The 12,824-nt window shown below is 38.5% G+C and overlaps 1 protein-coding gene across 3 annotated transcripts in view; it reads right to left on the bottom strand.

Annotated features, from left to right (window-relative positions):
- Positions 1-7,034, bottom strand: part of podn (podocan) — a 44,365-nt gene extending 37,331 nt beyond the window's left edge. The window contains exons 1-3 of one of the 3 annotated variants that reach the window (XM_087990279.1): positions 6,848-7,034; positions 5,119-5,383; positions 1,710-1,803 (exon numbers count right to left, since the gene is read on the bottom strand). In XM_087990279.1, the coding sequence (XP_087846405.1) occupies positions 1,710-1,803; positions 5,119-5,370 (346 nt within the window). In that variant the 5' untranslated portion in view covers positions 5,371-5,383; positions 6,848-7,034. Of the gene's footprint in view, positions 1-1,709; positions 1,804-5,118; positions 5,384-5,721; positions 5,941-6,847 lie in introns of those variants that run through there. The other 2 variants (XM_087990278.1, XM_043700146.2) reach the window with 2 other exon arrangements.
- Positions 7,035-12,824: the final 5,790 nt, after the last annotated feature.

Genomic DNA, 12,824 nt, shown 5'->3' with positions numbered 1-12,824 from the left:
ACTTCAGAACCTTGTCATCGAGCACTGATTACTTTTATTTCCATGTTTTTGCATCTCATTAAAGCCTGGACTCAGCTTATTTATACAATACCTCCAAATTGCTGACAACTCAGAGTGGATATTTAATGGCTGTAGCTTGACAAATACTTGTTCTGTCCAGCACACAACAGCTTCTTCTGAGCATCATTCCTGCATGCGCCATAGCCACTATCATTCATCACCCTTCACCCACACTAGTCAACATCATCAAACCACCAGCCTCACCACATCATCATGTCTGCTCTCAGAGAAACTCAAACATCACTTCAGCCATTTAGGATTTCACTTTGGAGCTCAGGGACACATATGACCTACATGATTCTGCCAGGTGGCTTTTTGTGTGGGAATACACATGCATCTTATTCGTCTCTAAGATAGATGCATGTGATAGCTCTTAGGCTGGTTTCTTAGCACTCCTTCACTGGAGCAATTATTTGGAGATCAGCCTCTGTCCACTTTGCATTACTTTCTTATCACACACTGATTTCAACAACAATGTAAAGGTTGCCATCCTCTGTGTGGGTTGCATTGCTTTCTTAGCAAATAAGGTCTTTAGTGCTCAGTTACAGGGTATCAGTTTCTGTGTGGTTTTCATTGCTTTTTACTGAAGAGAGAGGGCCAAATAGCTTGTGATGTTGGGAAGCACTAAAGAGATAATCTTTCAGTCAGACAGTGATTCTGCCACATGTCACTATGCAGCACTGTGCTATGTTAATCTCAGACCCACAGTAAATAACAGCAGTTTCCATTAAAAAAACCTTATGTGCTTTAAACAAATGGTAATGTATGAAAATCATACAAATGTACAAATCAGGACCAGGAGTAGACTATTCACCACTTTGTGCATGCTCTGCTATTCAATGAATTCATGACTGATCTGATTGCAGCTTCAAATCCACATGTTTGCCAACTGCTGATAATCTTTCAACCCCTTGCTTAACAATAATCTATCCATCTCTGTCTTCGAAATATTCAGAAACTCTGTTTACAACACCTTTTCAGGGCGCAAGTTCTAAATACTCACAATGCTCAGAGAGAAGAAAAAGTCACCTGACTTCTGTTTTAAAGAGTTACCTCCAATTATAGATTCTTCCACGAGTGGAAACTGCCTCTCTGCATCTACTCTGCCAGGAAACTTCAGAATTTTATACGTTTTAAATCAATTGCCTTTTAGTTGCCTTTTTAAAGTCTTGACAATGGTGAGCATTTCCATCTCCACAGCCACACAATTTCCTGAGGAAGCTGCTTAAGAGGTAGGTTGCAATGTTAATCAAGTGAAGGATGGAAAATTAAGAAAAGTCACTCTGAGACATGACAGGCCAAACACTATGAATTTCAGTTGACAAACCACTTTAACTGCAAATAGGAAACTTCTGCCCGTTATGGGCTTCAAGGGCCAAACAAATGTTTTTTTCAATTGTTGTAAGTGCATGGCCTTTATATAATTTTGTGTGGTCACATTAGCACAATATTTTAAAAAATGAGCTTGTGCATGGCCATGGATTGTATGCACAGTGTAGAAGGAACACTGGTTATGACTTATACACTTATGGAAACAATTTTCCATCAAACTCTAAGGTTAACTATGTACCTTCAGATGGATGACTGTCTGCATGCCTGAACTGTTCTGTGATTTTTGGAACTAACACAAAATCAAAGCTTTTCCTTACCTTTTGATGTAAGCCGGTTATTCTGTAAATTAAAAGTCTCCAGATTCTGAAGCCTTGATAACTCCTCCATAGGGATCACCTCTAAAGCATTGTTCTAAATAACAAGAAATGACATGAGTTCTTTGAGTTCTGGCCAGCACTTCTGAAACTACTCTCTACAGTTTTAAACAGAGATGAGGTTAAGTGAACTGGATGCATGGAGTCTCAGTGCAACTTGCAGCAGAAGGCAGTTTTCACTAGAAAATAATCATATGAATAATAAGTAGATGGAAAAGTTGTGTGTTGAAACAATACTTTAATGGTTATGACATGAATGTGCTAATTTCATAATGTACATTTTCCCAGGCAAACACTGAACAACTACTTGCCAACTTGTTGCAGTGAGATTCTTCTGTACTTTATTATGCTTATTAAAGATTTAGCTAAAGCATGTTTGAAATGTCACTGGATATATTCTGCAATTTGAAAACAATTCACTTCGATTGACCACCTTGGGACTCAGTGGTTAGCACTGCCGCCTCACAGATACCTGGGTTCAATTCCAGCCTTTGGTGATTTTCTCTGGAGTTTGCACAATCTCCCTGTATCAGCATGGGTTTCTGCCAGGTGCTCCAGTTTCCTACCACAATCCAAAGATGTGCAGGTTAGGTGGATTGATCATGCTAAATTGCCCTGCAGTGTGCAGGCTAGGTGAATTAGCCATGGTAAATGCAGGGTTGCAGGGGTAGACAGAGGGTCTGAGTGGGATGCTCTTCTGAGATTCAGTGCAGACTCACAGCCAATTGGCCTCTTTCTGCACTGTAGTGATTCTGTGAATGACTGTTTGCATGCCTGAGCTCTTCTGTGATTTTTGGAGCAAATGCAATATCAAAGCTTTTCATTGCCCTTTGATCTGTGCCAGTTATTCTGCAAATTAAAAGTTTCCAGATTCTGAAGCTTTGATAACACCTCCTTGATAATTACAGCATTATTTTGAGATACAGATCACAATGGATTAATTCATTGTGTGGAAGGGCTCTGAGAATTGGAGTAAGGTAGTTCCTAGTGTTATAAATATCTAGCTCATGATTCATGTAGTCCAGCTAAAATGTAATTTTTAGTTTTACAAATGAATGTTTAATTGTAGAAAAATTGGATAAATAAAACTGTTATCAGTATTACTAGCATTAACATTATTATTGAGGCCCTGCTAACTCATTATCAACTCCCTGAGATTGCCAAGTAGAATAATAGGATTAGAAACATCAGTTGGGCTTGCTGAGCTGGATATGTGTGGATACTCTGCATGCAATAGTGAGCCTCCAAAGAAATTATTGTTTTAGGAGTTAATATTATATCAGATGGTTTTAAAAATCAGTGAACCCTGAAAAATTACCAATAAGAAATTATCAATGAAGGACTGTGAACTTAAACTTCAGGTTAAGGATAGCTCAACACACATCATCATTGAAATGGATGAAATCGAAGAGTGTTCTCTGCTATCAATTTGTCAAGGGTTGCTATTAACAGACTTCAGGCAAAAGATTCTCAGGAAAAGTTCCTGGGAGCCATGACTTCATGTTATGGAAAGATTAGATTAGATTACTAGATTAGATTAGATTACTTACAGTGTGGAAACTGGCCCTTCGACCCAACAAGTCCACACCGACCCGCCGAAGCGTATACCACCCAGACCCATACTCCTATGTTTACCCCTTCACCTAACACTACGGGCAATTTAGCATGGCCAATTCACCTAACCTGCATATTTTTGGATTGTGGGAGGAAACCGGAACACCCGGAGGAAACCCACGCAGACACGGGGAGAATGTGCAAACTCCACACAGAGAGTCGCCTGAGGTGGGAGTTGAACCCGGGTCTCTGGCGCTGAAAGGGGTTAGGGCTAAAAAAAAGACTTTGGAAAAATTGATAGTTCAGTGCAATTTGAAATGGGATGAAGGAAGCCCACAGCAGTTTTTTCGAAAATCATTGGCACTTACAGAAATTTAGCAACAGCTTGAAGATGCTCACTGTTTGCTAAAAGCTGAAATTATGACAACAATTTGATGCTTCAGAAGTATTTCAGGTGTTTTGGGGAATTCAGTCTCAGGAGAAGAGATTGAACTACCAAGATGTGAACAGTCATTTAAGTAGTCTGTGTCAGACAGGCTTTCAGCATGATCCAAGGCTAGATCTTCTAAAGTAAAAAATTGAAATTCTTTGTGATGGCAACATTATTAAGATTTAGTGAACCACAGTATAACTAATATCTAACTGGATTTGATTATTTAAAGTGCCATCTGTGGATGTTCAGCCAGCATTGATCTGTTAATATGTATTTTCCTCATGTTAATCCTGAATATTAGGGTCTAAGTTGTACATATAGTGTATTTAGTGTATTTATCTTACCTCATCAGTGTGCATATTACTAATTATATGTGTTTTATTCACATTTTATAATAAATATTATTTCTGATATTTCAATTCAGCCTTGGAATTTTGCCATTTAATTTCCTTTGCTTGCTCCTATCATGCACTCCATTCTTTAAAAGATTATATCCATCAAAGCCAGGTCTTTGACAAAAAAACGCTTTTCCAGGTTTCTCCAAACTTGGATCATAACACCAGCAATTTTCATACTCAATTAGCAAGTAAGCTCTCTTGTGACACTTTGTGTTTCCAAATACATTCGCATCTTTTTAGTCAATACAGCTGCACTATTAAATGGGATCTTTAGGAATGATAGTACTTTGGAGAAAGTAACAACCTAAATATTTTATTTAAGAAAATTACAACTGCCATTTGTATGGATTAGTTTTGCAAACTGTCATTTTAAAAACACATTAAAAATACATCAAAAGGCCTTATTAATAATGAAGTGATTGAAAAATTGCAAAGTTATTTTGGCATGAAATCAAGTGCAAATTTTACAAATTTGAATACAACAACAATTCCATTTATTCCTTAAATCTATAAAATGTCAGGAAAACAGCATGAGTTGGTAAATGCACTGCCGAGTACAGATGTAATCCATATTGACCAGGAAGGTTCAGGTTGATCTTAGCTAACTCAGTTTAGATAAATGTAGTGGTACTATGACTATTTGCATTGTGCATAGTCTAGGGAGGAGAAAAGTTATCCTGTCTCTACTTCCGACCACTATCCAATGATCCAATGCTTACCAGGGTCAGCTGTATCGTCTTGTAACCTGTAGATGCTAATTGCTAAAATTTACACAAACGTCATTTAGGGTGAATACCAGAAGAAAAAAAAAATTCAGCATCAGGAACGGAAATGGGAAAATGCGCAAGGCGACAAACAGTAATGGTTAACATTTGCTGCAGCTTTTATTGTGTAAAGAGAAAAACAGGCTTAACTAATGGTTTTTTTTGCAAACAAAGATGATGTCAAAGGATTTATCATATCTTACCTGCAAAGATAGGTGCAATATTGACTCTGATAAATTCCTGGGAAATTCCTTTAGATCCACTCCACCACAGTCTACAGTTCCATCCAGGTTACAGCTGCAGTCAGGAGGGCAATAAGGCATGTGCACTTCATGTGCAGTTGTCCCTCCTGTTTGATTCTCCACTGAGTCAGGAAAATCATTTTCCTCACTCTTTGCACTACAGCCAAAGCTCAGGAGCCACAACAACAACGGATGCCCACTCCTCCAATTCATTTTAACTCCTAAACTAATATAATTCATATAATTCTTAATACACACAAGTTAGGGTAGAATGTTTCATCCAGATACAATATTTTAATTTAGTTAAGTTCTGCTACTCAAATATCATTACTTCATAAAGAAATCTGATGGTTTTGACTTATCCATTAAATATTGTGATATTCATGACACGCATAAAAATATATAATACATGAATTAATGTACTTGGCCCTTCTTTCCATTTGAACAGTTACCACTGAGGGTTAAGTAATTTTGATATGATTATTTTGTCAGATGTACATTCATACATTAAACTGAATATTATTAATGTTGCCTTTTTTCTGGAAGAGGATATAATCAACCTACCTTCATTAAATCTTAACAACTAATGCACCATTAAGAATTGCAATAAGAAGACGGGGTTTGCAAACTTCCAAAATGCACAGGGTTTGGAGACGTGTTTCAGAGCAAAAGAAGGATCCTTTCCAGATGTGAAACAAAATATGGAGACACAATATGGATTGATTTCCAAACAGAACTTCTACCATACTTCAGAAATATGAAACAGAAATGCTTCGGCCTACTGTAAAATTCTGCAAAGGCATTTCTAAGGGAAGTCTCTGGAAAGACAGACCAGAGCTTACCATCAGTCTGCTTTTATATCTAATCACACATTTTCTTTTTGGCTAAGATCCATAAAAACAGAGAAACACGTCGAACCCACTAATAACATACCATTTAGAGTGAAAGCAGGGAAATGCCACGTATTAAATTTAACACAAACTTCTAAATTCTCTTCTAATGAAAATTTAAAAGTGCTTTACCTTGCCTGGTATTATTAATTGAAGCCAAAATTCACAAAGCATTTTCTAAGCACTGAGATAATCACAAACAGAACTAAAATAATGGCATGCTATTCAAAAAAGTAGCTGTCTGATTTGGACAAGTCTGGTTAAGCATAATCTTACTTTGCAAAATAGCAGTTTTAAAATATATACTGCTCCATTGTGACTGGAATTGATTAATAGCCCCCTTTTTCAACAATCAGGGTTCTAACGACCGCACCATGAACCCATCCTACAGCAATCTGCACTCATTTAAATACTTCCTATGAAAACCAAAAACAGAAGCTATATACAACTTTACTCACATTGTGCTATTTGAATATTTGAATTTTACAAAAAAGATTCATTGCATTTCTGTATACAGCAGATGTCTTTTCTAGATTTTGGTTATTAGATTGCTTAGATTTAGTTTACTGTCATTGTTCATATTTTGTCTTTAGCAATTAGAGCAAAATTCTTTTGTTAAGAACATATATATTTCAATCTGAATTCCTATGAGTTTAGGGTTTCAACAGTGACTTATGTTTTCTGGCTTACAAGTTAAAACCTTACATTTCCAGCTAATTCCTAATTAACAACCAGGAGATTCACATAACACAATGATTTGAACAAGTGCTTGTCCTAATGTCATGCAGACTGATACGCACCTGAGTCCGTTTAAAATCACGCACACAGAGCCTATTCAACTGAACAGAGGCAAACAATGCTCCCAAGTGTAACCTCAAGATATTGCTTTGTCTTTTCTTCCTGCTGGGTGTTACTCTGGCTCGAAGTTTCAGTAATGAGGTGGCGTCAGTATATTTTACTTCTGTTTAGGTTGGACTGACAAGCAAATTTAAGTCTTGCATCTTTCTCTTGAAAAGGTACCAAGCTCGGCAAAGTTTTCTAAAGGAAAAGCCTTCAACAGTGTCTCATTCAAACACATATGACTATGATTTATAGGAATGTGTTGCTTTGCACTTTTGGGACTCTATAACACATGAGATGCATGTTTGAGACCACACAAAGTAATCTAACATATTTCGTCAATTAGAATCAAATGGTGCTTCTTTTAAACACTGACATATTCTGGCAATAACTTAAAGCAGACTTTTTGTTCACAGGATTTACTATTTGCTAATTAATGCCATTAAAAGTTCAGAAATATGTTAAAGAGCTTATAATCAACTTTGAAATGATTTGCCTAAGTCTATTAAATTAATCTTTGCCCAACTAAAACATGCAGCATTTTTTCATTCATTGTACTCTGTATGTTGAATACTGTGCTCAAGTTCAAATTTCTGCTTTAGATACCGACCATCTGCTCCAACACAGTCTGGTGCAAAGTGCTTAGTATGAACAAGGTGCCTCAGCACCAATTTCAGTAGCTAGATTTTTTATGAAACATACTTAATCCGGAGATGGAAGTATTATTTCCGTCAGAAGATGTTGGCAGCCCTACTTCTTGAATTGCTGCAGTCCTGGTGATGGTGCTATATTTGTCACTAAAAGCAGTTCGGATATGTGGAAGAGAGTAAACCAGCAGCTAGAAAAGATATGTAAGAAAGACACTATTACAATAATCATAATCAAGAAGCTTCAATATGCAGGAGGACTGGGAAAGTCAAGTTGGTAGTGGATTTCACAAAAGGAATTCATGGGATGTCTACAAGATTGTTTTTGGAGCAGCTTCTGATAGAGATCACTTAGGAACAGGCAATTTTGGATTCAGTGATGTGCAATGTGGCAGACTTAATTAGAGAAATTAACGTAAAGTAATCTCTGGGGTCAGTGACCATAATATGATAGAACTCATCCTGCAGGTTAAGAGGGGAAAGCTGGAATCAGATGTAACTATATTACACTTGAGTAAAGGTAACTACAAAGACATGAGGAGAGCTGGCGAGAGTTGATTGGAAGGAATGAGGGTGGAGCAGCAATGGCAGGAGTTTCTGGGGGTAATTTGGGAGGGTAAGTTAGCTAGTAATATAAAACAAAATTGCAAGCATTCTTTCAGACATATAAAAAGGAAGAGAGAGGCAAGAGTAGACATTCGACTTCTGGAAGATGAGGCTTGAGAAGTAGTAATGAGGAACAAAGAAATAGTGGCGGAAAGGAATAGGTACTTTGCATCAGTCTTCACAGTAGAAGATACCAGTTGCAGAACATCTAGAGAGTCAGGGACAGAGGTGAGTGTAGTGGTTATCGCTAAGGAGAAGGTGCTTGGGAAACTAAAAGGTTCAAAGGTGAATAAATCACCCGAACAAGATGGACTACACCATAGAATTCTGTGGGAGATTGTGGAGGCATTGGTAATGATCTTTCAGGAATCATTGGAGTCAGGAAATCTCCTTAAGGATGGAAAATGGCTAATGTAAAACACCTGTTTAAGAAGGGATGGAGGCAGAAGACAGGAAAATATAGACTAATTAGCCTGATTTTAAAGTCCACCAGTAAGGATGAGATTGCAGAGTACATGGAAATGCATGGTAAAATAGGGCTGAGTCAGCATGGCTTTGCCAAAGGATGATCATGCCTAACAAATCTGTCAGAATTCTTTATGGACATAACAATCAAGTTAGACAAAGGCGAATTAGTGAACGTGATCTATTTATATTTCCAGAAGAACTTTGACGATGCCACAGAGGAGGCTGCTAAATAAGAACCCAGTGTATTAGGGGCAAGGTATAGCCATGGATAGAGGACTGGCTGACTAGCAGAAAGCAGACAGTGGCGATAAAGGGATCTTTTTCATGACGGTAGCCAGTGACTAGTGGAATTCTGATGGGGGTCAGTGTTGAGACCATAACCATTCACATTATACATTATCGATAAGGATGAAGGAACTGAGAGCATTATTGCTAAGTTTGCAGATGACATAAAGATAGGAGGAGGAGGAGCAGGTAGCGCTGAGGATGCAGAGAAGCTGCAGAAGGACTTGGACAGGCTAGGAGAGTGGGTAAAGCCATAACACATGGAATATAATTTTGGAAAGTGTAAGGTTGGAAGAATAGAGGCATAGATGATTTTATAAATGGGAGAAGGCTTCGGAAATCTAAAGTACAAACAGACTAGAGAGTCCTAGTTCAGGAATTTCTTAAGGTTAACATGCAGGTTCATTTGGCTGTTAGGAAGGCAAATGCAATTTCATCTCAAGGGCTAGAATACAAGAGCAGAGATGCCTTGCGGAGGCTGTATAAGGCTCTGGTCAGAATACATTTGGAACATTGTGAGCAGTTTTGGGTCCCTATCTAAGGAAGATGCTTTGGTGTTGGAGGGAGTTCAAAGGAGGCTTACAAGAATGATCCCAGGGATGAAGGGCTTGTCATACTAGGAGTGATTGAGGACCCTCAGTCTGTACTCAATGGAGTTTAGAAGGACAAGAGAGTTCTCATTGAAACTAACACAACACTGAGAAGCCTGAATAGAGTGGACTTGAAGAAGATGTTTCTGAAGACACAGCCTCAGAGCAAAGACCCTTTAGAACTGAGATAAGGAGGAATTTCTTCAGCCAGAGTTATTCTGTGGAATAATTGCCATAGAAGGCTGGAGGCCAAATCATTGAATGCATGTAAGAAAGAGACAGATATGTTCTTGGTTCCTAAGGGAATCAATTGTTATGGGAAGAAGGCATGGGAATGGGGTTGAGAAACATACCAGAATGGTGGAGAAGATTCAATGGGCTGAATGGTCTAATTCCATCAGGCAGAAGATACAGAAGATATGTACACACTTGGACACAAGCTTCTTCTCTGCCACTATTAGATTGATGAATGAACTCTCTAACTTCAAATAATGTTGATCTTGTTAATGTTGTTTGTGTTTTGCGCACCTCCTGTGTGATGTAACCTGTGGGCTTGCCCTAAGCACTATACGATCTTTATGTCCTTGTATGCTATGATCTGCCTGTACTGTTCACAAGGCAATGCTTTTAACTGTACTTAGGTACACGTGACTTCAATTAATCAAATTAAAACTTAAATTCTGCTCCTATACCTTATAATCTTATGGTGTTCTATTGGAAATGCCATAATTGTGACCCAGTGCCAATAAAGGAATGGTAATACATTTCTAAGTCTTGGTGGTCTCAGAATTGAAAGGCAGATCGGAAGTGATGGTGCTCCTGTCCTTCTTGGTGATAATGATCACAGGGTAGAAGGTGTTTGATAAGTTGGTGCTGTTCATCTTTAAATAGTCCTTACTGCCGTCACGGTGCATCGATGGTGGAGTGACTACTATTAAATCACTGTCAAGGGAATCATTCAAGTGTGTGGCCAAGCCCTGGTCAGCATAGCAGCAGTTGCAACCTCCAGATAGTGGACATTCCATCACATTCCTGATTTCAGCCTTCTTAAGCTGCAAAAACATTGAAGGCTCATAAGCTAAGGCAATTCTTGTGGAGTGCCCAGCTCTCTCTGGCTGTTGATCAACCCCACCCCATTCCCCCAGTCCTTCGCTCCCTTCTGAATTTATATCGTTTGAAGTCTGGGTATTGATGACGCTGCAAAAAGGTCAAGAGTAGATGGTTGGAGATTGTTGCCGCTTCCCAATTAACCGGTTTAAACATTTTGTACCATTACTTAGTCCAAGCCATAAATAAGTTGGGTAGATGAGCACTGCAGAATCATTAATGAACAGCCCCATCCAAGACCTCATTGATGAAACAGCTAAAGAGCATCAGTCTAAGAACATTACCCTGAGAACCTCCGTAGAATGTCGTGGAAGTCTGATAATTGGCTTCAAACAGCCACAAGCCTCTTTAGATACATCAGGCATGAATCATTCTCAATGACTTCAGCTTTGCTGGTGTCCATTGTGCAATATCTGGTTGAATGTTGGCTTACTGTCAAGAACAGCTATCACATCTCCCACAGCAATCAGATCTTGTGTTAAGACACTGATAAGGTCAGGTGCAGGAAGAAGAAGGGTGTTTTTATGACTGGAAGCCTGTGTCCAGTGGATGCCCACAGGGATCAGTGTTGGAGTCCTTGCTGTTTGTGGTACATATATTTACATGTGGTACATAGCTTTAAATGTAAGAGTGTTGATCAGTTAATTCACAAATTGCAGGAGCATGTAGATGGGCTGGTCAGATAGATTGATCAGTGGCAGATGGAATTCAATCCAGATAAGCATGAACTGATGTACTTGGAAAAAACGAAAAAGGCAAGGGAATACATGATATACAGTAGGACCTTGGGAAGCACCAAAGGTCAGAGGGACTTTTGTGTGCATGCCCACCAATCCTATAAGATAATGAGATTGACAGATAAAACAATTAAAAATGTATAAGTGTTATGAAGGTGTTGGTGTGTATTGTACCTTTAAGAGAGAGTGAAAGCTGGCAAGGACTGACTGAACGCACAGAGTATGCTGAACAATTTAAAAATATAACATTTGTTTGTGGAACAAATAGCTGGAACTACGTTGCCATGGTATACAATTTATTCAAATTTGGCCAATCAGTTTAAATTAATTTGAATTTGAATTTGAATTGAATTTATTGTCACGTGTAGATACAAAAATCCAAGTGAATTTGAATTTAAATGTTTTGATGACATCAAACCAAAGAGACAGTTCGATGTTTTGGGGTATATAAAATCAGGTATTTTGAACAGTTGAGGAGAACAGCAAAGAGCAGTCAAGCACCAACTGAGTGCTAGCAGAATAGCTCTCAGAAAGGTACTTGTCCATAAGAAATTTGTGCAGCAGAAGACTGAAGAAATGATGACCCAGGAAAATCTACAGAGGAAAATCCACAGAAGAGAACTGACCCAGCTGGCTGGTTTTGAAACAGGATTTTCTTTTGTAAATCTTAATCAGGGTTTTTATCAGAGCAGCATTGTAGAGTGAGAGGTAAAAGATAGAATTAAGAGAAAGGAGTTGTTGTCTAATGTTCTCTTTTGGACCTAAAGAATAAAACTGTTAATTTTTTTCTTTAACTAGTAAAATTTGGGATAATTCTTTGTCACTCAAAATTTCACAGGTTACGGCGCGAGGTGAGCTTTTCTACGTGTCTGGTTTAAATTAGCAGAGGGGTTTACCCTATGTCATAATATGAGCGATACTTGCCTTTATTAGCCTAAGCATAGAATCTAAAAGCAGGGAGGTTATACTGGAACTGTATAAAACATTGGTTGGGTCACAGCTAGAGTACTGTGTGCGGTTTTGGAATCCACACAGGAGGGATGTGATTGCACTGGACAGGGTGTAGAGGGGATTTACCAGGATGATGCCTGAACTGGAGCATTTCAGTTATGAAGAAAGATTGGATAGATAGGATTTCTTTCCTTGAGGCAGAGTGAGACTGAGGGGGAATGTGATTGAGATGCGTAAGAACATGAGGATCACAGACAGGGTAGATAGGAAGAGACTTTTTTCCTTTGGTTAAATGACGAGGGGAGCAGAGGTTGAAGGTAAGGGGCAAGAAGCTTAAAAGGGATGTGAGGAAAACCCTTTTCACCCAGAGGGTGGTAGGAAATTGGAACTCAGTGCCTGAAAGGGGGTGAGAGGAAAATCCCTCATAACATTTAGGATGTATTTAGATGTGCACTTGTGATGTCATGCTATATAAGGCCATGGGTCAAATGCTGGAAAATGACAATAGAATAATTAGGTGCTTGTTTTTGACCGGTTTAGATTCAA

The sequence above is a fragment of the Chiloscyllium plagiosum genome, unplaced genomic scaffold (genome assembly GCF_037043375.1).
Source record: "Chiloscyllium plagiosum isolate Xiang-an unplaced genomic scaffold, Cpla_swu_hap1 HiC_scaffold_9, whole genome shotgun sequence".
NCBI lineage: Eukaryota > Metazoa > Chordata > Chondrichthyes > Orectolobiformes > Hemiscylliidae > Chiloscyllium > Chiloscyllium plagiosum.
Note: the sequence above shows the minus strand (reverse complement) of the source record. Positions and strands in the feature narration are given on the sequence as shown.